This window comes from Lissotriton vulgaris, chromosome 6 (genome assembly GCF_964263255.1).
Source record: "Lissotriton vulgaris chromosome 6, aLisVul1.2, whole genome shotgun sequence".
NCBI lineage: Eukaryota > Metazoa > Chordata > Amphibia > Caudata > Salamandridae > Lissotriton > Lissotriton vulgaris.
In genome coordinates, this window is record NC_141694.1 from 695,989,886 (window position 1) to 696,016,806 (window position 26,921).

Genomic DNA, 26,921 nt, shown 5'->3' on the forward strand with positions numbered 1-26,921 from the left:
TGGGTATAGGCAGGCATCCTCCTCCTCCAAGAGAAAGGCTGCTAGGGTGATTCAATTCATAAGGTAAGGAATCCACAGGCAGATGTATCCATCAGAAGAACAAGCTACCTGCCTTCGGTAACACTTTTTCTGGTAAATACAGTATCTACCTGTGGATTCCTCACTGACCCACCCGCCTCCCCGTTGCCTGCCTGTTTATACTGAAAAACAGTTGACATGTTTTTCATGTATTTTATTATGGTTTATTTGAAATGTGATACTTGTCACTAGGAAATTTCTAGATTTTAGAATTTCCTGTTTCTTTCTTGGTTTTTGTATACTGTGTATACTTGTGGAATGTCGGTTTACCAGTTCGCCTCGAAGGCACGGAAAAAATGGGTGGAACTGACGTCCGCACGCCAACGAGGTTTTCTTATGGCTCGGATGACCTCACAAGAAGTTGCGTGCGGAGCCGTTCCATTGTGACATCGATGTTGGAGAACTATGGAGAAAACTTTATGTGGAAAGCTTCACATGAGGAATCCACAGGCAGATACTGTATCCACCAGAAAAAGCATTACCGAAGGTAAGTACCTTGTTCATATGGCAATATTCATTTTGAGAAGACCTATGTTTACAGAATTATTAATCTATCTGCATATATGCATTTTTACCTATGATTCTCTGTGTAATGGAGAGAAATCAAAATACTGTTAGCAAAATTGTCAAGCAATAGGAACTGATTTTTTTACAGAAGCAATATAGGAACCAGTACAAATAGATAATTGTCGAGGTTTCTGACCGAGTAGGCCAACTGTGGACTCAAACCAAGAGAATGAGGCAACAAACGTGAGGTTGATTGGGCTCAAGCAAAACGTAATTCTAGATGGATTACATTTAAACCAAAATTGTCATCCAGGCTTGCACAGCTTCTTGGCCTGGAGATAATAATGATGCTTGGTCCTTATCTTCAAGATTGAGGATCTGGGGGCGTGGCTAACCACCGGAGGGAATGGCTGCTCTGTAGCTTGGCTCCGATTCGCCACTCCCAAACTGTTGGACCTAGATATGCCAGGTCACATAGGGTAGCCTGGCCTAGGGTAAGACCGTCCTCTATTAGAGGCACATGTGTAAAGGTTGCACACCGCCCAGCAGTAACTCCATGCAATCACACTCAAAAATGACACTACACCGGTAATTATGGAAAAATATGGTTTGTTTTATAAAAATAGAATTGTTTCACTATATTTCTTTTACATCAGCATTTCTCTTTTAACTCCTTTTCACTTTGAGAATTAGATAACACTTTACAAATCCATATTACTCTTGTTTTGTCAGTTTCTTCAAATTCCACACTCCTTCACCCACCAATTCACCAACAATGCTACACAGTCAATAGAGAAGACAAGTGATTTAAAGAAATTAATCTACACAGCTCCCACAGTAAAGCATTGGCATTTACAGGTAATTTCAGGAACTTCCACAGTTGATTCCTTTGAATTTTAGCTCTCGCCCCCACTCAATGCTAACTGGCAACAGACAAGCCAGATCTAACCTCTACCACATGCTAGCTCACGTTATGTCTGCCTCCGTTTCCAAAATCACAGGGATTCTCCCACAGGGAATTGACACAGCTCAGATAGGCAGTTTAAGGATCATGACTTATTTTAACTTTTGTGCAAGATAGTGTTCACTCTGCCCTCCAGAAGGAACTGTTCTCTTCAAATGACTCCTAGAAGGCCTGTTACTGAAGTTGAATAATTCCCTGTCTGTGTTTCTTGAAGCTTTATGCTTGGTCTGGTGCTCCCCTTTATCTAGACGCCCACAGGGAACTCCACCGATATCCCCTTGGTAACACCACCGCTTCAGCAGTGGAAGCCCACCAGTCTGACTCAGCTGGGGCAGTTCAGTTTACTCTGCCGCAGACAGCCGGCCGAGCTAACAGGGAGCGCTACCCCCTCGTACTCCCTTCCGCTGATCCTGGCCTCAGATCTCAACTGGTAGGACTACGGAGGCCTCTGGAGACAGGGGCCCCCTTCCCCAGTCACTCGTCAACCTTTTCCCCCCTCCTTCCACCTTACTTGAAGCTACTCGTCGTAGAGCGAGGCACAGTCCTTCCGCTCTCGTTCTTCAATCGCTCTTCGTCCCGTTGACGAGACCAGCGCCCTCAGCCGCACAGGGACCAGCTTCACTCCCGAGTCAGCGCAGCGCCCAGCACTATTCTGACTCCACACAGGGATTAACGCCACAGAGTCTGCGCGAGGCCAGTGCTCCCTTGCCCATGCGCCAAACCCGGCAGGCCTCAGAAGGCACACCTCCACTTCGGTGGTTTCTCGGGCAGCGTAAGGAGCCTCGATTCCTTCCGGTCTTCCGTTGGCTAACTGGTAAGGTGATCTGACAAAGGGGGTTTTTTTCCTTCACGGTCAGTGACTTAAAAACAAGAGGGGAAAGGTTGAAAAGGGGCCAATCGGTTACCAACCGATTCCTCCAGTCAGTGACTCCAGTAAGAGAGTTTGGTCCGGGGCGAGTGGGGGAACGTCTCCACGAAGAGGCTGCCTATCCCACTGACAAGCTAACTACTTCTTGTGCGTCCACCTCCCCACACCACTGCCTCTCTCCTCAAGCTCAATGAACTGCACAAAATGGCTTCCTGACCTCTGCCCTTATATAGCCTGTCCACCTAGGGTCCAGAAGGTTCTGGAAGGCTCTGTTATCCTATGGGGCTTCCTCAGGAGTTGGCAGTTATGGCAGTTAGTAGCCACCGTTTTGTTGATCTGGGTGAATTCCAGTCAGAAAAGGCATCTAGGCCTGAGGTAAAACATTATGAGGGGAAAAGAGCATCTATCCCCCAGGCCAGCACCATAAAAATCTAGTGGGCATAAAAAGATAGTAAGGGAATGAGGGGCACAAAGGGGACAAAATAAATAATAAATTGGAGGGACTACCCAAAGGCAGACAGGTCTAACACGCGTCCCCCCCAGCTGAAAGTGGGGAGAGCTACCCAACCCCTTGGGAGTCCTCATCACTAAGGCAGAAATACCTGGAGAGACCGTCTGCATTGGCGTGGTCCACTCCAGGCCGATGTTCCACCCGGAAGTCCATTCCCTGTAGGGAGATGGACCATCTCAACAACTTGGGGTTTTCCCCCTTCATCTGCATCAGCCAACGAAGGGGGCGGTGGTCAGTCTGAACCAGGAAGTGCGAGCCAAACAGGTATGGCCGCAACTTCTTCAGAGCCCACACCACCGCAAAAGCCTCCCGCTCAATTGCACTCCACCTCTGTTCCCGGGGAAGCAGTCTTCTAGATAGGAAAACTACAGGCTGATCCAGGCACTCCTCATTAAGTTGCGATAACACTGCCCCAATGCCATGTTCTGATGCATCTGTCTGGACAATGAACTCCTTGGAGAAGTCTGGGGCCCTCAGGACCGGTGCTGCACACATTGCCTGCTTCAATTTTTCAAAGGCTTGCTGACAAGCCTCCGTCCAAACTACCTGTCGAGGTTGTTTCTTTGAGGTAAGCTCTGTGAGGGGCGCTACAATAGTGCCATACCCCTTCACAAAGCGACAGTAGTAGCCTGTGAGGCCCAGGAAAGCTCGGACCTCCGTCTGGGTCTTGGGGGGTTCCCAGGCCATGATTGCCTCAATCTTTGCCTGGAGGGGCTGCACTGTTTCCCTTCCCACCAAGTGTCCAAGGTACACAACCGACCCCTGCCCAATCTGACATTTGCTGGCCTTGATTGTCAAACCAGCTTTTTTCAGGGCCTGGAGAACTGCTTGCAAATGTTGCAAATGGTCCTCCCAACTGCTGCTGAAGACAGCAATGTCATCCAGGTAGGCAGGGGAGAAACCCTTCATTCCGGAGAGGACCTGGTTCACCCGCCGCTGAAATGTAGCAGGGGCATTCTTGAGCCCAAAGGGCATCACACAAAATTGGAAGTGTCCCTTAGGTGTGGAAAAGGCTGACCTTTCCTTCGCTCCATCTGTCAAGGAGATCTGCCAGTACCCTGAAGTGAGGTCAAAGGTACTGAGATATTGGGCAGCTCCTAGCTGGTCAATTAATTCATCCGCCCTAGGGATCGATGAGCATCAGTTTTGGTAACTGAGTTCAGTCCCCGGTAATCCACACAGAACCTCAGTTCTGGAGTGGTGCCTGGTGGAGCTGCTTTTGGCACTAGAACCACCGGACTGGACCTGGGGCTACTGGAAGGTTCTATAACTCCTAGCTCCAGCATCTTGGTAACCTCTCCATGGATGCTAGCCTTCACCTTGTCGGACAGCCGGTAGGTCTTTGACTTCACTGGTGGGCTGTCCCCTGTGTCCACATCATGGGTACACAGGTGAGTCCTTCCCGGGACAAGGGAGAACAACGTAGAGTACTGCTCCAGTATCTGGCGGCAGTCCTCCCGCTGTTCAGGAGTTAGGGATGGGGAGAGAATCACTCCCTCCACCGACCCATCCTTTTCCTGAGACGAGAACAAGTCTGGGAGAGGTTCGCTTTCCGCTTCCTCTCCCCCATCAGTCACCATCATTAAGATGACCTCGGGCCTCTCATGGTGGGGTTTGAGTCGGTTAGCATGTAGCACCCGTAGGGGCTGTCGAGGGGTCTTAAGGTCCACCAGGTACGTGGCCTTACCCTTCTTTTCTAACACCTCAAAGGAGCCTGTCCAGCGGTCCTGGAGGGCTCTTAGCTCTCCAGGCTCCATCACCCACACTTTCTGGCCAGGCTCCAACTCCACCGGGTGAGCGTTGTGGTCATACCACTCCTTCATTACTGCCTGGCTGGCCTCCAAGTTGTCAGAAGCTTGCTTCCACAACTTCGCCATTTGGCTCCTGAGGCCAGCATGTAGCTCACCACATCCTGGGGGGGTTTCCTGGGAGACTTTTCCCATCCATCCTTCACCAGGCTGAGAGGACCGCATACAGGGTGCCCATACAGAAGCTCAAAGGGGCTGAAGCCCACTCCCTTCTGTGGCACTTCCCTGTAGGAAAATAGCAAACAGGGTAGGAGGACGTCCCACTTCCTCCGCAGGCTTTCAGGCAGACTTCTAATCATGCCCTTCAAGGTCTTGTTGAACCTTTCCACCAGTCCATTTGACTGGGGGTGATAGGGAGTGGTGAACCGGTAGGTCACTCCACACTCCTTCCACATTGCCCGCATGTACGCTGACATAAAGTTGGTCCCCCTGTCGGACACAACTTCTTTGGGGAAACCCACTCGGGTAAAGATCCCCATTAGGGCCCTAGCCACCACAGGTGCAGTGACAGTCCTCAGAGGAATTGCCTCTGGGTACCGTGTGGCATGATCCACCAGAACCTGGATAAACCTGTGACCAGCTGTTGTTGGTGGATCCAATGGCCCTACAATGTCGATGCCCACCCTCTCAAAGGGGGTGCTAACGACAGTAAGTGGTTCCAGGGGAGCTTTCAGCTTCACCCCTGTTTTCCCACTGGCTTGGCAGGATACACATGTTTGACAGTAGGTGTTAGACGCCACTTTCATCTGAGGCTAGTGAAAGTGGGGGACAAGCCGAGCAAAGGTCTTGTCCTGACCGAAGTGTCCTGCCAAGGGTATTGCATGAGCCAATTCCAGCAGAAAGGCTCGGTATCGTTGCGGAACTACCAAGGCCCTTGATGAACCAGGTAAGGGTACCTTGGGTTCACTGTAGAGGAGTCCATCCTCTCAGTAAATGTGGTAGTGTCCCTCAACGTCCCCTGCTGCCTGGGCTTCAGCCTGTCGCCTCAGTCCCTCAAGGGTAGGACACTCATTCTGGCCCTTACAGAACTCTTCTCTGGTAGGCCCTCCCTCCACATGCCACTCAGCAGGGATGGGCAGGTCCTCCAGAGAAACTACTTCCCCCCCCCCCCCCCCCCCCCTCCACCGACTCCCGGTCCACCACCGCAGGTGGCCGATCTGTCACATGGGGTGTGGAAGCCGAAGCAGGCTTCTCCTGTCTTCGGGTCTGTCCCTTTTTGGCAGCGGGTTGGGCCATTGTTCCAGGCTCCAACCCAGGCGAACTCCCTCTCCGGGCAGTCGTAGACCTCGTGCTTACACAGGCCCAGTCAGGTGTACCCAGCATCTCCGAATGCGTCCGGTATTCCACCTCTCTCCAAGCATTGTGCTCCATGTCATTCTCCAGCAGACAATCAACTGGCGCGGCAGGGCTTACGGCAACTCGAAGTGAACCTGCAACCCCTTCCCACTCAAAGGGAACCTCTGCCACGGGGTAGTGGCCCATTCTGCCGTCTGCCATCGCGGTGGGGTGGAGTACATTGGGAATCACCTGCTCTGGAGACACCAGTTGACTCCTCACCATAGTCATACTGGCTCCTGTGTCTCTCAGAGCCTCCCCTCTCTGGCCATTGATGGTGATCCACTGCCCATACTTGGTAGTATTTGGGGGCACCTGGATCTTAGGAACCATCTCCCGTTCTCCCAGGGACACTAAGGTGACACCCGCCCACTCACCCCCCTTATCTAAGGGAAACTCCTCCCCGAGCGCTACACTAGCTACTCCGGGGCTTTTCCTCCAGTGGGAGGGGTAGTCTCTTTGGGCATTTGACATCTCCCTTATAATGTCCAACACCACCACACTCGAAGCAGTGGACAACCCTTGGCTGCTGGCTTTGGCCAGGATGAGGGTTTCTGGGCGGGTTATCCTTAGGGGTGAAGCCTGTTCCCTTTCCCTGGAAACTGTTTTGGGGACCTTTAGAGAACTCCCGCTTTTTATCTCCCCCTCCTTCTTCTGGGGGGCGCCCTGTCCGGCCTTTTGGGAATCCCCTCCAGTCCCCTTTGAGGACACCGGGTACTTGCCCAGATGTCCGCCTCCTCTGCAAGCTTCCGGGGGTTGGTCAGCTTGCTGTCCACAAGGTGTTGGCGCAGCTCGGGAAAACATTTCTCGAGTAGATGCTCTTTAAGAAAAAGATCATACAACCCCTCGTAATCATTCACCTCACTGCCCTGTACCCAGCCCTCCAATGCCTTCCTTGCATAATCCAGGAAATCCACCCAGTTCTGGGTGCTTAACTTGTGGCTCCCCCTGAACTTTTGGCGATACTTCTCCGGGGTTAGCCCAAACTTCCTGATAAATGCTAACTTCATGGTGGGGTAGGTGGTCTGCTCCTCCGGTTCTTAGGCTAACAAGGTGTCTCGACCAGTAGGAGGCATATACTTGTACAACCCCCCCCCCCCCCCCCCCCCCCACCCATTGCTTTTCCTGGATCCCATGGGCCCTTAAGGAGACCTCATAGGCAGCCAGCCATTTGGCTATATCGTCCCCCTGACTATAGCTGGCCACTATGTCCTTAGGCAGGTAGGGTCTGGACTCCCTGGTTGGTTCTTTGGTTTCGCTGCCACCATTCGATGTAGGAGAGGGTCCTAGTTGCAGGGCCTGGAGTTCTAGCTCTTTTAGTTTAAATTAATGTGCCATCCTCCGCTCCTCCCTCTCCTGTTCTAGCCTGGCCAACTCCCATTTCAGTTGCCTCTTTTCCCTCCTGTCTGTGAGTTCCGCTTCGATCAAGCTTCCTCCGGAGACACTACTGCCCCTCCTAGAGTAGGTCATTGGTCCTGGGAGTAGGTTTCCCACCTCAGGGTGAAATAATCCCTCTACCTCTGACCGTGTCCCGGTCTGCCCCCTCATCCTCCTCCTTCCTTTCTCTATGTGCTTCCACCCAAGCCCTCAAACTGGTCTGGAGTTCCCCCTTCTTGGCACCACGCTTAAAGAACACTCCCATTTGTTGACAGAAGTCCTTCAGCTGGGCCACAGAATAAGTGTCCAGTTCTTCCAACGCAAATTCCATTTTGCAAAAGGCAACTTAGGGACAAGCACACAAAGAATAGAGTTACACGGGAAACCTGAAGCTACCTCCACCCCACCACCAGGAATAAATTTGGAAAAAGCAAAAGTAAAAATTAGGAAGTCAGCCTGGAGAAAACTCCAGGTGTAGGTTAGTGGATTACACTTAGTTACTGCAGAGTAGTCGCAACCACAGTTTTTATCCCACCGCTAGACACCAATATGTTGGACCTAGATATGCCAGGTCACATAGGGTAGCCTGGCCTAGGGTAAGACCGTCATCTATTAGAGGCACGTGTAAAGGTTGCACACCGCCCAGCAGTAACTCAATGCAATCACACTCAAAAATGACACTACACCGGTAATTATGGAAAAATATGGTTTGTTTTATAAAAATAGAATTTTCACTATATTTCTTTTACATCAGCATTTCTCTTTTAACTCCTTTTCGCTTTGAGAATTAGATAACACTTTACAAATCCATATTACTCTTGTTTTGTCAGTTTCTTCAAATTCCACACTCCTTCACCCACCAATTCACCAACAATGCTACACAGTCAATGGAGAAGACAAGTGATTTAAAGAAATTAATATACACAGCTCCCACAGTAAAGCATTGGCATTTACAGGTAATTTCAGGAACTTCCACAGTTGATTCCTTTGAATTTTAGCTCTCGCCCCCACTCAATGCTAACTGGCAACAGACGAGCCAGATCTAACCTCTACCACATACTAGCTCACGTTATGTCTGCCTCAGTTTCCAAAATCACAGGGATTCTCCCACAGGGAATTGACACTGCTCAGATAGGCAGTTTAAGGATCATGACTTATTTTAACTTTTGTGCAAGATAGTGTTCACTCTGCCCTCCAGAAGGAACTGTTCTCTTCAAATGACTCCTAGAAGGCCTGTTACTGAAGTTGAATAATTCCCTGTCTGATTTTCTTGAAGCTTTATGCTTGGTCTGGTGCTCCTTTTTATCTAGACGCCCACAGGGAACTCCACCGATATCCCCTTGGTAACACCACCGTTTCAGCAGTGGAAGCCCACCAGTCTGACTCAGCTGGGGCAGTTCAGTTTACTCAGCCACAGACAACTGGCCGAGCTAACAGGGAGCGCTACCCCTCCCGCTGATCCTGGCCTCAGATCTCAACTGGTAGGACTACGGAGGCCTCTGGAGACAGGGGCCCGCTTCCCCAGTCACTCGTCAACCTTTTCCCCCCCTCCTTCCACCTTACTTGAAGCTACTCGTCGTAGAGCGAGGCACAGTCCTTCCGCTCTCGTTCTTCAATCGCTCTTCGTCCCGTTGACGAGACCAGCGCCCTCACGCCAGACGTGAGGGAAGCTCAGACCGCTGCTGCCGGGGAACCAGTCTCCTACGCTGCTCGCACCAATCCTTCGTCGTTGGTGCCTCCGCCCATGCGCGGAAAAGTAGCGTCTCCAGACGGCGCCGCCTCAGCCGCACAGGGACCAGCTTCACTCCTGAGTCTGCGCAGCACCCAGCACTATTCTGACTCCACACAGGGATTAACGCCACAGAGTCTGCGCGAGGCCAGTGCTCCCTCGCCCATGCGCCAAACCCGGCAGGCGTCAGAAGGCACACCTCCACTTCGGTAGTTTTTCGGGCAGCGTAAGGAGCCTCGATTCCTTCTGGTCTTCCGTTGGCTAACTGGTAAGGTGATCTGACAAAGGGGGGGTTTTTCCTTCACGGTCAGTGACTTAAAAACAAGAGGTGAAAGGTTGAAAAGGGGCCAATCGGTTACCAACCAATTCCTCCAGTCAGCGACTCCAGTAAGAGGGTTTGGTCAGGGGTGAGTGGGGGAACGTCTCCACGAAGAGGCTGCCTATCCCACTGACAAGCTAACTACTTCTTGTGCGTCCACCTCCCCACACCACTGCCTCTCTCCTCAAGCTCAATGAACTGCACAAAATGGCTTCCTGACCTCTCCCCTTATATAGCCTGTCCACCCAGGGTCCAGTAGGTTCCAGAAGGTTCTGGAAGGCTCTATGTTATCCTATGGGGCTTCCTCAGGAGTTGGCAGTCATGGCAGTTAGTAGCCCCCATTTTGTTGATCTGGGTGAATTCCAGTCAGAAAAGGCATCTAGGCCTGAGGTAAAAAATTATGAGGGGAAAAGAGCATCTATCCCCCAGGCCAGCACCATAAAAATCTAGTGGACATAAAAAGATAGTAAGGGAATGAGGGGCACAAAGGGGACAAAATAAATAATAAATTGGAGGGACTACCCAAAGGCAGACAGGTCTAACACAAACCATCCGCTGAAATACACCCTTCTCTGGCCCGATTCCTGCCCTAGTGCCCTCGGTGGGCTGAGGGGGTGTCTAGCAACGTCCTGTTCAAGTTGGAGCCGAATTGGTGCTTCCGATCTTGGTGAGCCCCGTGGACCAGGCTCAGACCGGGAGGCTTGCTGCAGGGTGCGTGGCTGTCCGGCAGGTTGACTTCATGCGAGGCCGTGGCTTTGGCCTAACCTAGTGGCGATCACCTCTTGCCACCTTTGATGCGGCGGCCGCTAGTCACCTGGAGCCTGGGTTCGGTGGCGGAGGACCCTGGGGTCGCTCTTGAAATCCAGGCACCTGGAACCTGCTTTGTGGGCGGAGCTGCGATAGAGAACAGCGTGGCTCCACTGTCCGGATCGCAGGTTCTCCTGGGCTGGTGTTGGTCTCCCGGAAGTTGGCGTGAGTTGGCCTTTATTTCTTTTGGCGGTGACGGCCTGCGGGACCCGGCGACGGAGCACAGGCGTCCAGCACTACCCACACTTTTAGACCAGAGCCCCCAGCTTATGCCTCCGGGTTCGGAGCGTAAGGACTGGAGGCTGCGGGTTGTTGTGGGGCAAGTGAGTGCAGACCGGTGGTGAAAGCGACCCTCGCCGGATAGTGCCGCATCTGGAGAGTGCATGAACTGAGACCTACAGGGGTCCTTGGCCCCATCCATGGTCTCACGTGGCCTGTCATTAATATATGGTGGCCCTGGCAGATCCGCTGCTGTCAGTGTCGTAGCCTGGCGGGCTTGTTCAAATTGAGGGTCTCTGTGAAGCCGTAGTAACCTGGAGGACTGCATTGGCTGGTGAGACATTCTGTTGCCTAAGGCCTTCACAAAATATAACTGCATCACGCAGCTGCAGCCTCCCTCCCTTCGAGTATTGACGCAGCTGACCGGGAACGCAGTCATACACCCCAACCGGGGCTGGATGCAGGACTGCGCGAGGGTGGTGGTTACACTGGCGGCGGTGGCCTGCTCCGGGCTGACACTCTGCCACGTTGTGCTGTCGGACTGTCGTTTCCTTAAGCTTTAAACTGAAGCGGCGAGCCCAGTAATATACCCCTCAGCGGGGGGGTGCATTTCGCTAAAACCGACAGGCCAGGTGATTCTCTTCACTGCAGGCGGCGGGGAGTAGCGTTTGTGTCGACTTGGAGTGGGGCAGCGGAGACTGGATGCATGGCCTCAGGACGCACCAACCGGAAGGCGACCCAGTCCAAGCTGGAGAAATGTGCTTGGCAGAAGCAACAGACTGAAGACAAGTCTGATTCGGTGACCCTGTGAGAGGCACTGGAACCCTCGAACACTGAGCTCCTCGAGGCAATTGCCGCCATCCGAACCCTACTGGAGGTGAGAATTGACAGTGTCGCCGCGGACGTGGGCCTGATCCAAGAGGATATGAAGAAGGTGGTGGAGAGAGTGGCCATGGTGGAGAGCACTACTAAGGACTTGGTCAGTAACACTACCCTGCTCAAGACCCATGTCACTGAACTGCGGGCCTCACAGGAGGCGATGGCCTTACAACTTGACAACTATGATGGGAGAATGCGGCGCAATAACATCTGCATTATTGGCGTTCTGGAACGGGCGGAGGGACAGGCGACTGACATTTTTGTCGAAGAGCTGGTCCTCAAACACCTCCAACCCCGAGGCCTATCCAAATGCTTCACGATTGAAAGAGCCCATCGAGCTCCGGGGGGCCATCCGAAGCTGGGTGCTCCCATATCCCCCCCCCCCCCAGCCCCCTCTTGGCGTGAGTGTTCAACTTTGGGAATTGCAATGTTATATTCCAGACGGCGCGTGCAGCCCCATCAAGAACTTTTGAGAATAGCAAAGTCATGTTTTTTCCAGACTTACCTTTGCATGTGCAGAAGCAGCGCCGTAGCTTCCTGGACGTGAAGCGGGCCTTGCGTAACCAAGAAGTAAAGTATGCCATGGTGTTTCCCGCCAAATTGAGGGTTGAGGCCAATGGTAAAATGTGTTCTTCACTCGTCCTGAGGACGCTTGGGACTGGCTGGATGGATGGCGCACGGTCTAAAAAGTCAAAGAAGGGTTCCACAGCAGCCTCTGATGCAGCGGACTGGCGCCAACAGAGACACTCTCCTCCTCACTCTGATACGGACTCCCAGGGCCTGACAGGCGGTCACTAATTACTGGTATAGTACGGATGCATGCGATGGGTCCTGGCCTCTGGGGTTCTTTGGGGCTGTGTAGCGCATGGTTGGGTAGTCCTGACCTATGGGCGCTGGGATCTCTAATACGCTGCTTCAGGTGGGAGACGATTGGTGAACTGTGAACTGAGAGAGCTGAGGTGGATTCTAGGGAGTGGGATTGCTCTGGGCGAACTGCGGACCCACTAGTGCCCTCCATTGCTAGATTCATCCACTGGGTATCTGATACTTATTGACTGTACTTTGGATTCCTGGGCACGCAGAAAGGCTACTTTAGAATGTGGGCACTAGCAGAGACCGCTCTGGGGCCGTTTTGAGACTCATTGTTGCATAAAGTTTTGTGGGGGGGATCGGGCCGGGGGGGGGGGGGGGGGGGGAATTGTTTTTTTTATTTTGTATTCTCTTATTTTTTCTGATGCAAGTGGAGGGATGGGGAGGGGGGTAGTGCACGTTCCCTGAAATTGTATATGGGTGGGCGACAGGCAGTCTGCATGTTGGGGGTGGCGGGGGGTTTAAATCCCGCTACGCAGGGAGAGGGGTTTGTTTTGGTGGTTTGTTGTGTGTTTAGGGTTTCCTTGTTGGAGTTGTTCACTAAGCAGCCTTATGTTCTCAGTAGCAACTTTTTTGAGTGGCTCAAGCAGTGTGATCAGTGATATTTTCTTCCAAGTTGGATACAGAGTTGAGGAATACTGGAGACCTCCCCTAGAGGGCGATTGCAGCGCTCGGGGTGAGGCCGCCCGACTTATCTGGTTAGTGGGAAGGGGATGTTTATGTCCTGATGGCTTTCGGACAGGGAATTGGTGTGTCCACCTGGAACGTGAACGGCTTGGGGGACAAAATCAAACGTGGTATAGTCCTGAAATACATTCATAGACAGGCCTTTGACATTATATTACTGCAAGGGACTCATTTGATTGGCAACACGTGCATGGCGTTAAATAAGAAGGGATACCACATGTGCGTTCATTCTGGGTTCACTAAAGTTTCCAGGGGAGTTGGGATACTCCTTCGCAAGGGTTGTCCATACATCATACAAAACAATTGAACTGATGTGCAGGGTAAATACGCTGCCGCCACAGGACTCTTGGAAGGTAAAGTAGTAAATGTTGTCTCAGTCTACGCACCGCCTGGTTTGCAGCGATCAACCCTGCAGGAGATTGGAAACTTGGTTTTGGCGTTACCGATGGGCACCTTGATTCTGGGAGGGGACTTCAATTTGGTTATGGATGGTCTCCGAGATAGACTTCTGCTTAGACAAGATCCACCACGAGGCTCCCAACTCCAGGGGTTCGCTGATGCTTTGGGAATTGTGGATGTATGGCGATGGTTGAACCCTCAGCACGCGCACTATACACTCCACTCGGGGGTACATGGTAGCCATTCCCGTCCCGATTACCAGTTCACCCATGCACAAGACATACATGACTTTTTGAGACCCACAACTTTGGCACGTGGTATTTTTGATCCCTCCCCAGAGTTGGCAGTCTTTGGTGCACAGCAGGTTAGGCGCCCGGGTATTATTAGAATACAACCATGGGCTCTGAAAGTGCCCCACATTAGTGAGGGTCTTCTCCAAGACACAGACTTTTACTTTGCAGAAAATGTGGGGTCAGTCGAGTCGGCAGCCACGCTTTGGGGGCCATACGGTGCGGTAATTAAAGGCAGTGAATTGTCGCGGATGGTCATAAAACTGAACGCAACAAGAGGGTGGTTGAGTTGGAAACTGAAGTCTTGCAATTAGAGAGGGCCTTTGCCACTGCTCCGGATCCTGACACACAGCATACTATTGGCCTCCAGATACAGCACTACAAACAACTCTTGTTAGAGAACGCTACATTGCGATCCCTGGCCACAAGAAACCGTATATATGAGCAAGGTGAGCGCACGGGCAGGCTTCTCGCGTGGCTGGAGCATAAGGAACAGGCGGCAAGGTGGGTTAAAGTGATATCTGGGCTGGATGCCACGCATATCACGGACCCTCAGGGGATTGTGGATGTGTTTGCCACGCATTTTCAAGAGGTCTACCGGGTTCTGCAAGACGCTCAGGCCCAGTGGGCCGCAGATTTACTAGCCACTATAAATGTGGCATGCTTATCACCGCAAGATAGCGAGTTACTTGACGCCGACCTTTCAGTGGCGGAAGTCCAAAAAGCAATATCAGTCGTCCGGTTGGGTAAAGCAATGGGTCCTAATCGCTTGCCCTTCGAGCCCCTTAAACCTATGGCCACCAAATTAGCGCCCCACTTGTTGAACCTCTATAATGAATGTTACGACTTAGGCCGTCTGCCGTCTGAACTCCGTAATGCGGTGATCGTGGTGATCCACAAACCGTGTAAACCTGCGGAAGATTGCAAATCGTACCGTCTCATCTCGCTGTTGCCGGTGGAGGTGAAAATCCTCGCCAAACTGGTGGCCAATCGACTACGGTACAAAAGGGGGTGGTGATGGACGGAGCATCTGAACCAATCAAACACTCACACCCAGTCAAAAGATCTGGGTTTAATCCATCACCGTTCTTTAGCCCACTCTGCCACCCCAGTTCAGACACAGCTATATGCAAATCAGTCTGACCCTGTGCCTCATGGGAACAGTCCAGCCCGAACTGCCAAGCCATGTCTTCCCTGGACCGGAAACAAGCTTCCGAGGACCGGTTTCTGGCATTCCAGCCGTCTTCAGCCCGGCTTGCTTGAATCCAGTGGCAAAGTGAGCAAGGGACTCGCGTCTGAGCATACCCTGCCACACTTATAGCGGCCGACGTGAGTCCCATGCTCTCCACACCACTGGAGTCAAGCTATCCTGGCTGAAGACGGCTGATAGCCAGAAACCGGTCCTAGGATGCTTGATTCCGGTCCAGGAAAGACATGGCTTGGCAGTTCGGGCTGGACTGTTCCCATGAGGCACAGGGTCAAGGCTGATTTGCATATGGCCATGTCTGACCTGGGTGGTGTGGAGTGCAAAAAAACAATGGATTTAGGCCCACATCTCTGTACTTGGGTGAATGTATGACATTGTTCTGCATTCTGTCCATCATTTGTTGTTTTTGCATTGGCCAATCGACTACTCCCCCATCTTCCCGACCTGATCCATCCGGGTCAGTCGGGCTTCATGCCAGGCAATAATACCGACAGGAACCTCTGCCGTGCGAACAGAGTACTGGGAAGGGTCCATATCTTTGAAGAAGAAGCAATATTAATGTCTCTCGAAGCCACCATGGCGTTCGATACTGTAGAGTGGGAATATCTTTTTGCGGTGCTTGCCCGTATGAGTTTTGGCTCTAAACTGGTTGGGTGGATCAGGTTATTTTATGGGCAACCAACGGCGCATCTCTCAATTAATAATCACCGCTCTGCCTCCTTCCCCCTTCTGCGGGGCACGAGACCAGGCTGCCCGCTGTCGCCACTACTTTTTGCTATGTTGCTGGAGCCTTTGGCAGTCTGGGTGAAGGGAGACCCCGGGATCAGAGGTATAAAATGGACTCATGACCATGAGGATCGTATATCGCTCTATGAGGATGACATATTATTGTATCTGTCCTCACCAGCACGATCCATGCTTCGGGCCCTTCACATCTTTCATATATTCAGGCACACTGGTTACCCGATCAATTGTTCCAAGTCTCAAATGTATGCCCCCTGGGGCGAACCTCCGGCCAGTCCAAGGGGCTATGACATCCCAGTGGTGGACCGAGGCTTTGTATACTTGGGCATATTCCTAACACCGGATGAGAATCTTTTCTATGAACGCAACCTCAAGAAGCCCCTGGAGCGTCTGAGATCAGACGTCACACATTGGAGGTTGTTGCCCCTGACTATGTTGGGACGTACCTCCCTCTTTAAGATGCTCTGGAGAATGCCCCATACCTGATCTCCCATTCTTATTTCTCGCAAATTGAGGGGGCGGCGCGGGAGCTGCTCTGGGACGGTCTGCCCCCATGAATAGCCATATCTAAACTTAGTATGAGATGGTATGATGGGGGTATAGGTCTGCCAGATGGTGTCTGAGAAGACAGTATTCAAGGGGAGTGGATGCCCCAAAAAATGGGACAGTAAATGGGGGAAGTGGAACAAATATAGGGGAAATATATGCATCTCTCCCATAGTGGAACTGCGGAGGGGGGAGGCAGATAGTACTGGAGCAACGGAACGGGCCAGGAGACATCATATCACCGGGGGGAAGCCCTTAGAGCGCTGAGGGGTAGAGGATACGTACAGATTTATACTGGTTACCATAGATCATTAGGATGTTCATGCTAGTAGAGATGGCTCTGTACCACTTTGAACGATGTGTTGAATATCCTTTACTTTGTATAACTGAGGAACTGTTGATCTCAATTGCTTATTGTCTTGCCACTGATGACTCTGAATTGCCTGAAAGGCTGCTGTTTGTAACCAATAAAATTGTTTAATAAATAAAAAGAAATAAAAACAAGCATTGGAAATGCAATAGGTCTCGCATTAGGAAAGTTTGAGCTATTGGTATTGTAAATGACACTTTTTTAATGTATGTGTTGGTTTTGAAAGTAGCAAAATTAATAGCTTTGTCAGTTACAATGTCAATAGTTTTAACTTTTGCAAATGTGACACCTATAGCATTTGTAATGCAATGTGTGTTGTATTTACGTGACTTAGGATGTATTGATATTACAAATAACAATGGCTTTTAATTTTGTAAATAATTAATACTTAAATAAAAGTTATTGTAATTTATAATGGCAATAGCTTAAACGTTTGTAAATAACTTTTGTGAAGATTATGTTCAGTGTATGTTATTGTGACGAAAATCCAAGAACATTGCATTTGCACCTATAAACACACACAGCCACACACATATAGATGTGGTGGTGGTGGATCTGGGGGATATGGTGGTGGTGGAGATGGTGGATGTGGTGGTGATGGTGGTGGATGTGGGGGTGGATGTGGGGGTGGATGTGGTGGTGGTGGATGTGGCGGTTGTGGATGTGGTGGCGGTTGTGGATGTGGTGGTGGTGGTGGATGTGGTGGTGGTGGTGGATGTGGTGGTGGTGGTGGTGGTGGTGGATGTGGTGGTGGTGGTGGTGGTGGTGGATGTGGTGGTGGTGGTGGTGGATGTGGTGGTGGTGGTGGTGGATGTGGTGGTGGTGGTGGTGGATGTGGTGGATGTGGTGGTGGTGGTGGTGTTGGTGGATGCGGTGGTGGTGGATGCGGTGGTGGTGGTGGTGGTGGTGGATGCGGTGGTGTTGGATGCGGTGGTGTTGGATGTGGTGGTGGATGTGGTGGTGGGTGTGGATGTGGTGGTGGATGCGGTGGTGGATGCGGTGGTGGTGGAAGTGTTGGATGTGGTGGATGTGGTGGATGTGGATGTGGTGGTGGTGGTGGATGCGGTGGATGTGGATGTGGTGGTGGATGTGGAGGTGGATCTCATGGTGGATGTGGAGGTGGTGGTGATGGTGGTGGTGATGGTGGATGTGGTGGTGGATGCGGTGGATGTGGTGGTGGATGCGGTGGATGTGGTGGTTTATGTGGCGGTGGATGTCATGGTGGATGTGCAGGTGATGGTGGATGTGGTGGATGCAGTGGTGGTGGGTGTGGTGGATGTGGTGGTGGTGGGTGTGGTTAAAGTGGTGGTGGATGTGGTGGTGGATGTGGTGGTGGATGTGGTGGTGGTGGATGCGGTGGTGGTGGTGGTGGATGTGGTGTTGGTGGATGCGGTGGTGGTGGAGCTAGAGGGAGTAAGATAGAGAGAGAGGGAGCTAGAGGGAGCAAGGGAGAGAGACTATTAGCATTGCAAATGTAGACCTCTAACCACTTATCAATAATGTAGGACAGTGGAAATACACACTTAAAGCCCACTAAGATCAGAAACCGCTAGGAAATATGCTAAAATTAACAGCGCGTGTTGAAATAATAGGAACATTGAAATATTTATCTTCACGAGTATCACTACAACTGATGGTATTCACGTTACTAACACGTCATGGCCAGTATCAGAAGAACACTGATTAATAAATGAATCCTTATGCTGCAATAGATCAATAGGTTGTTTGCATACTGGAGTTATGTTGTCAGTCGAGTTATTAAGAAAGGTGAAGCTAGACACATTTGCACTTTTTTTTAAATTAAGTGCTTTTAGGAGGAATAAGACGAGTGGGATGGAGGTGTAAAGGCGCAACATTTATTTTGAACATTCTACACAGGTCATCAAAGTCCGTTTGTGAAGGGAACGTTTGCCAGCAGCGTGGTTTCTTTGCACTGACAAACTCATTTTAAACCGGCCTCAAGAGATCTTGTTTACAGTGACAAAATCCCGAGTGTTGGGAATAATGCTATGAGTATAGGACAATCATTTAACAAGTCAGACATAATGAGAAAGGGGCAAGGAGAGTTAAAGGATATACACGGCTGCAGCCTTCCTACCACAAGCTTCTCCCAGCGTGCGCTATGTAGCAGGCCATGCAGTGAATAATTAGGGGAGGAGATGTGCCGGCCTGAGTCAGAGCGCACGCTGAGAAGCTTGTAGAACCGGTTTGGTGAAAACAAGAGAAATCTGTGGGCAAGAAACTTGTGTGTGCCTATTTGTACGTTTAAATTTCAAGTCACTTCTGTGGTATTTTTAATAGATCTTGCCGTGTGTATTTGATAAACAACAGAGGACAGACGTACATAAAAAACCTTAGATGTTCTCTAGAAGTCTGACAAGTTGCTGATTTTGTGTTAATTGAACTTAGTTGATCGACTTGGCCCACTGTTATTCATGATTGTTTCTCCCTTTGCTTAAAAACAGATCACAAGTCAGTAATGTACTTTTCAATTATTTCATCGGAAAATGTAAGTCCGCATGAATGTAGTATTAGCACGTTTAATGGTCTGTGTGCCAAAGGATTAACTAAAGAATTGTTAACGGAAAGAAGCCTGTTTTCAAAGTGCCAACTTTTTTCGTACTGAGTTATTTCAGATTTTTCCATTTAGAAGCACTAACATATTGTGGAACTGCTACACAATTGAATTGTTTCTCAATAGCTCAGAAGGTTGAAAGCTGAGTTGGCCTTTCCAGGTTTTGAATATGTGGTCCACAGCATGCACACACGTCAGCAGTGAGCATGTTACTAAGCTAATTTCCCTGCATAAATCATCCATATGCATTTCTTATGCAGATGTTACCCTGCAGCTTTATTCCTCATGTTAGGACCCTGTTTTTAAAAAGGTGAAGCAACAATTGCCTACAGTGACAAAATCCTTAGTGTTGGGAATAATGCTATGAATGTGTGAGAGGTGTGGGAGGGAAGGCAGAGAAGGGGAGGGGGGAGGAGAAATGCGACACGGCGGGCAAGGGAGGGGGCGGAGCGGGGAGAGGGTGTGAAAGCAGCAGGGGCCTGGAGTGCGGCTGAGGGAACAGACGGCGATTTGGTGATGTGCACGCGCATTTTAGGTCAATGCGCTTGCGCATTGACCTAAAAGCCACGGGCACAGCACCAAATCGCCCAGTTAGTTAAAGTTTGTTTAAAGCCCTATATCCTCGCAAGCTCGATGCGTGCGCATCGAATAGCGAGACCTAAAAAGTGACGATCTGTGTATTATCAGCATACAAGTAAAATGTTATATGAACCTGAATATTACTAGAGGTTCCAGATATAAATTGAAAAGGAAAGGGGAGTTTGCCTAAACCTGTGGAACCATCCTAGTGCCGCTAGGTTCTGAGTAGAACGTCAGTTGCACAGACTTTGCTTTTGCCCAGGGAGGAGTCAGTCCACTTGAGAGCCTTATCCTGAATGTTAACATGGGTAGTGGATGAAATTGAAGCTGATGGTCAGTGTTTGAAATGCAGCTAAAAGATGTAAGAAAATCAGTGCACCGTCAGGTTTTCTTAAACAAGGAGTGATATCAGTATGAAAATAATACCCATGTGGTAACCAGGACTCGTGGTCCTTGCGATCTCATTCTTTGCAAACGCTGGGATACAACTTTGTGTGTTGAAATGCGTTGTAGTCATTGATACGTATATAAGGGGGGCGAGGGGGGACACTATTTTTTAGAAAGGCATTTAGAGGTTTTTCTGCTGCCTTCTGCAGTTCCCACCAGCTGTGAAAGGGAGAGAGCAAAGACTGATCGTACTGAAATTACCATACAAATATTTTTTCCTAATTTTGTTTACAATAACATTGAGTACATAGAGGCGCTTTATTCTTTCCATCATTTTGTAAATTGAAGGGAGTAGGATACTAACTATGTTGTACATTGGGTGAGGGCAAGGATTTTGGTGCCCTTTTCCTATGGATGTGGACCTTATTAATGTTTCTAGAAGACGTTTGGTCCTCACCTACTGGGAATGCCAGTGATAGTTGCCTAGTAATTCATATGGGAGGCACCGGCCCGAATGACAGTTTGTGATGCATTTGCATCTGATGAAGTTTATTTTTTTCCATTTGTGTCCACTGAAAGATTTTTTATTTTTTGCAGTAAATTCATCTGCTGCCCCTTCTGAATCCACAAGCGTATCGGTTCCAACCACTCCAACAACTGGTAATGAGAAAATATTTCCTTCAATAATGTTGTCAAATGGAAAAAATAGATTTGTGTTCACTTGTAATTTGATTGTCGCCAGGCAGTTTTAACACACTAGTTATCAATTTTTACGATCGTAATTACCAACTTGATAACAAAATGTGTTATGATGTTTTCAACTATAGTAGGTGTGTAGGTTTCTAAGCCTGTTCTCATTGTACAACAGAAAAATGGGGTGGGTACAAAACAAAAGGCTTTCTCTCATAAAGAAAACCCACATGTTTTCTGGAACCTACTCATAAACTTGGCAAATGCATGCTAGAAGTACAGTGACCAGTAGTACACTTTATTCCCTAGTTGAAAGTTAAGACATTAGTGTTGATTTTTGCGTTTTATCTGTTTGTTTACTTTTTACACATGCCCACTACATCCTTCTTGCCAGTCCTACATGTTTTCTGGTTATGGTGTTTTTTTTGGGGAGAATGTTTATTTTTGAGGAGGATGTTTTTGGCTCGTGTGATTGTATTGAATATTTTTGATTGTATTGACATGATTTGGTTACTCCTATTACTGATCAATTGGTGTTTTTTGATCACCTGAACTACCATTTTCGTGATCTTCCTCTAAGAATTGCTATGTGATATGCTTAATGACAAAATGGCACACAGGTGATGGTGTTTAGTGGAGACCACAATTTTTCTGTACATCTTCCATCAGTACTAGATCTGCAGCCACTCAACACCAGTGGCAGGTGGCACTACACCCACCTGCTTCAGTTTTGCATTATGACTTGACACATTGAGCTGACGCATGAAACACAGTGGCTCTCACCCGCAGATGCTTTGTGCCAGGTTTTTCCTTCTAGCAGTTGTAACTGCAGAAAGCACCAGTGTGCATCATGACTAGTGGCACCTAGAAGATAATGCCCACCAACAACAGTTTCAACCCAAACAGTCCTATCCATTGCTATCACCACTCTGACACCTCCCCCGAGCCATTATTATTCATACTTGGATTGCAGTGCTCCTTGCTAGTTGGTGAGGTTACCTGCCTCGAAGCTGTACTCTGCCTCTGTCAGTTTGCCAGAGTTGTGGACTGGACGCAAAAACCTACCAACTACAGCTGGTGTATTATATAGGGAAGGAAGAAATTTGTGGACTAAGTCCGTTCCGTTCCGGTGTGAGAGCAGGAGAGCGTAGACATGGTAGATCTAGTACATTGGCATCTGCCCCCACCCGCTACTTGTGAATATTTGCTGCAATCGGGACAAAGAGTAGCAAACTGATAATACTGTTCTGTAATAAGTAAAGCAAAGAGCAAGTGGACAGTTGTTAGATCTGTTATGCCTGAAGTTGCAAATTGCTTAAGTACTGGTACAAATCAACTGCTGTACCAGCCACTACCAGGCTAATATGCAAGATTTTCCCTTTAGTGCCTAGAATAAGTGGATTAAATCAAACCCACTATCATGGTTTTGTTTCAAATTTACAGCTAAATGCAGGATACCTCTTAGAGAAGTCCATTTACAGGGTTATTGAATTCTTATCACCTGTTTCCCATGACATATTGTTTGGAGTCCAGGAAAAGTTAACATTTTTATTTTGTTCATTAGTCAAGTAGTGTCCAAGCCCTATGGCAGAAGTCCTTTAGCTACCAATATACGGTCTTGCCTGCCACTAAAGGCATGATTTCAATTCCCCCATAAAGGTTTTCAAACGTTTACATGGTATTAGTAAATACTAATACCAATGCCTTTACTTTTAGTAAGTGTGTTCCAAGAAAATGCAGAGAGGTGGGAACTCTGCTTACATTACGGACAGTGGTTCAAGTATAAAAATGTGTACATATTGTTTGCAAAATGAAATAACTGAAGCTATTTATGGTACTCCCACAATGCTTGTCTGTGGTTATAAGAAAATGTACACAAAATTTGCAACTCAAAGACACATTTTGCTAAACTGTTGTGCAACTTCCACAGTTTCTCTGTGGCATAATTAAGTAAAGAATGTTTGATACATGTTAATAGAGTGAAGATGAGTAATGGTGAATCTATGTAAAATCAGTATAGGAAACATGTAAACAAGTCAAAGACCCAATGTTGAATTTTAAAAAAAGCCTCAAGTTAACAGACCCAGGCATAGAAACCAATACTTGTAATAAACGTTTGATAATTCCATTTTGAAATGAGCAAATACGTATTTGCAGTGGCGAATATCTGCTGAGCAATTGCAGTCCTCTTTCCCTACACCTCCTTCTTTCCAAACCATGAACATGTTTTATTCCTGCCCTTATTAGGACTAAATGCATAACCTTTTGCAGTGTAGGAAAAAATTAGAGATGAATTGGTGAGTACCCTTAAATATGTTAGTTTGCAGGGGTTCACAGTCTCACAAGGTATTCCAACCCGTAACTTCTGTTACCTACCTGCTTCCAACCCCTGTATGTACACTTGTGGAAGTAGGCAAAATCAGATCCTAGCTACAATCCAAAACCTGAGAAGAACTCCCACCCAAATTAGAGTGGGGATTATAGAGCTCTGGCATAATAAGAACAATGCGCAAATTGTCCCCTTACTGCACAGCATTGAAAGGGACTAGAGGATTTTTGTTACAGGACAAATAGGTTTCAGAAACATCCTGTTGCTAGATAAAGTAGATAATTGATTTTTCCATACCCCTGCCTGCAGCACAAAGTAAAGCTGGTGTACACTGAGCCCCAGACAGACTTCCATTCGAGATGACTAAGCTGGCCTGCAGATGCAACAGGACACATGCTACATCCACCAACAACAGCAGACAGTCTGTGAATTGGACCTAGATGGGCAGGAAGAGAAAACACTGTTCTTGTCACTCTGACAGTACTCTTATACCGAGCACCAATGACTCTAGAGTGATTTATGACCAATCAAACATCCACAGTATAGCTGCCACATTGTCCTATGTCCTCTGGAACTATGACACGTGCCCTATAGACTGGATTCTGATAGATTCCTTGAGTCACTAGAGTTGTACTACATTAAACATGTCACCCTGTCCTCGTGTGGAGCTAATGTTCGACTTCAGTGGTGTGTTTTTGAATGGCTTTGTTACGGAGTAGGTTTTTGAGTATTCCCAGCCCTCTGGGCTCAAATGCATCAAATTGCCTGACATTGCGATCTGGCCATCTGTGAAACTAGTAGAGGGAAAACCTATCTGAACCATCTTCATCCACTGTAGCATTCTGTATGGCACATCTGCCTCTTGAATTTGCTGTGTGAATGCAGTAAATAACGAGAGACGGGAGACCAGAGAGTTAACATAGGTTACCAACATTCTCCATAGGATATCGGTGGCCTAACTGCTGCTTGCTATTTTAGTTATTTCATAATGCCTATAGCTGTGTGAGGTTATCTGATCGATACTTCTAGTTGCAGATTCTTTACCTTTGTATTTCCCAGGCGTCTGGCTGGATCCGGAAACTTATGCTGAGCAATACCCCTTGCGCACAATGTCGGATGGCTCAATTCGGCTGTGTGTGACTTCTATGGCATCGGTTATGACATTGCAGTGCCTACATAGGCACCACGCAGGCGTGCGGACATCCGTTCTTTTCTTTCTGTGCCAATTAAGCGCTGATCTGGGAAGAGCTACCCCTCTGATGCATTTAGCAGGCTTTTTTTAGACTTTTGTCGATACTTTTAACGACTTTGTGTGCAAGTGATGTCTGGTAGGAAGGCAGGTTTTAAACTGTGTGGGACTTGTTCCCGCATGACGTCTGTTACCGATCCCTACCGCATATGTCTGTGGTGTCTTGAACGTGACCACGATTCAAAGTCGTGTTTAGACTGCAGGGCGATGGCTCCGAAGACTTTGAGGGAGCGGGCGAAAAAGTTGCTTGCGGCCCGGCAGTCGACTCCGTCCAGCAAGACTCAGAGGAGGTCACAAACCCATGCGAGGAAGAGGAGGTAGTGGGATCGCTCATGGAGCCCTAAGTCCTCTTCCTCCCATTCAAGGTCATCTGGACATTCGGGGAAGAGGCAGAAGAAGAAGTCCAAGCAGACTTTGACTTCACCTCAACTGGCGTCCGTCGTCGAAAGAGGTAAGGAGCACTGACGCTCTAGGCACGGTTCTGGGGAGCCAGAGCAGGCTATGCGCCTCCCTCCATTTCAGCGAGCCGGAGCAACTCCCGCTCAAATTAAGTATTTTTACGAGGCCATGTGTGTATTTGAGCAGAACGACCCAGTTGGTGAGCCCTCTGGCCCTGCGGGGTTGGGTGGGGCCCCCATCGAGTTCAACACGGTCTGCTTCTGCCACGGTGCTGGTGCCGCTCAAATTAAGGATTTTTACGAGGCCATATGTGTATTTGAGCGTAACGACCCCGTTGGTGAGCCCTCTGGCCCTGCGGGGTTGGGTGGAGCCCCCATCGAGTTCAACACAGTCTGCTTCTGCCACGGTGCTGGTGGGGCTTTAGGGATCCTAACTCGGATCCGGTTTGACGCCGGTCGTGCCAACACAACCTTCCCCGGTCTCGAACCCGAAGTAGCCAGCGACATCGCCGGCGGCTGTCTGTGGCGCAAGCCCATCCTCATCTCTGATGACACGGAGCCAGAACGGCTGATTCCAGGGGTTTATGTTGTGGCCTGAGCACTTCGTGGACGTGTTATGCTTAGGAGAGGAATAGGAGGAGCCTTGAGACCCATTAGAGAATCAGGATGTCTCTGAGGAGACTATGGACTGGTATGGGGAACTTGGGGAAGCCAGGGATCTGGATACTTCCCCAGACTTTGGCATGCTTACTCCACCTAATGTGGCTTTGGAGGAGCCGTCTTATGCTATGGTGGTTAAGAGAGCAGGCGAGGTCCTTTGACTGGAACTTCCCTCAGTGCAGGTCAGGACTAATCTCCTGACTGAAGTGCTTCAACCTGGGGCTTCTACTTTGAAACCCCTTTTGCCTTTTAATGATCCACTTACGGACGTCCTTCTAGGAACTTGGTCCAAGCCTAGCACAGGGGCTCCTGTGAATAGGACGATTGCACGCCGCCATTTCTCAGCACCGGGCGACCCAAAGTTCCTCAGCCAACACCCCACCCCAGAAAGTTTGGTAAGGCAGGCCTCCACTTCCCAGGGCGCATTCCCTTCCGCCCCTCCGGATAGGAAATCCAAGAGACTTGACTCATTTGGGAATATGCTTCCTTCCTGCAGTCTGGCATTGTGGTCGGTGAATACTGCATGCTTATTGGGCCGTTTCTCCCACTCTCTTTGGGAGATGGTTGCACAAGTGCTGCCACAAGTCCCGGAGGAGGCCCTGGCTGTGCTCTCCCAAGCTGTCAAGGATGGGAGAGATGTGGCAAAATTCACCATACGGTGTGGTTTGGATACAACCGATTCGCTGAGCATATCTGTTTCAACCACAGTGGCCATGAGGCGCCACGCCTGGCTTCGCACAACTGGCTTCTCAGGAGAGGTCCAGGTCAATTTGATAGAAATGCCCTTTGAATGAACCCACCTTTTTGGGGAAAAGGCAGACTCTGCCCTGGTCAGGTTCAAGGACTCTAGAGCTATGGCCAGATCCTTGGGCCTCTCCTCGTGGCCAGTCTTCCTTTCGTGCCAACGGAAGGAGCTTCCAGCCACGGCTGCTTTATCCTAGCCACCGTTCCGCTTAGACTGCCTAAGCCGTACGTGAATGCGATACATTCCGTCCTCTGAATAGAGGCCATAAGTTGTCCACAACACTCCCCTCGGCAGCTGCAGCCTCCAAGCACTCCTTGGCTGATTCTGCAATTTGTCACAATCTCCCCCTGCTGGAGATCTAGAACATCAGACACGTTCTACTTGCAGATCGTCCAGGAGGGCTATTCTCCTCCTTTCCTTACTTTTCTTGCTACTATTCTGCCTAGTCCAAAACGGCTGGCGGAGGATCACTTAAAAAAAGAGGAAGTTTAGCTCTTTTGGCCAAAGGAGCTATAGAAAGAGTTCCAGTTTCAGAAGTAGGAAGTGGCTGTTATTCCTGCTACTTTCTGATTCCAAAGAAGAACAAGGAGCTTCAACCAATTTTGGATCTTCGCACTGTCAATCTCTTCCTCAAAAAGTAGATATTCAAGATGCTCACAATGGCTCAGATCTTGTCTGCCTTAGACCAAGGAGACTGGATGGCGGGGTTGGACCTGCAGGATGCCTATTTTCACATTACCATCCTGCTGGGCCACAGGCTTTACCTACGGGTCAAGGTAGGCCACTAGCACTTTC

The 26,921-nt window shown here is 49.3% G+C and overlaps 1 protein-coding gene across 1 annotated transcript in view; it reads left to right on the plus strand.

Annotated features, from left to right (window-relative positions):
• The window catches only part of CD164 (CD164 molecule), a 255,457-nt gene that overhangs the window by 81,142 nt on the left and 147,394 nt on the right, over window positions 1-26,921 (plus strand). Inside the window, exon 4 of the mRNA XM_086926673.1 lies at window positions 20,653-20,715. Within this exon, the coding sequence (XP_086782799.1) occupies window positions 20,653-20,715 (63 nt within the window). The remainder of the gene's footprint in view (window positions 1-20,652; window positions 20,716-26,921) is intronic.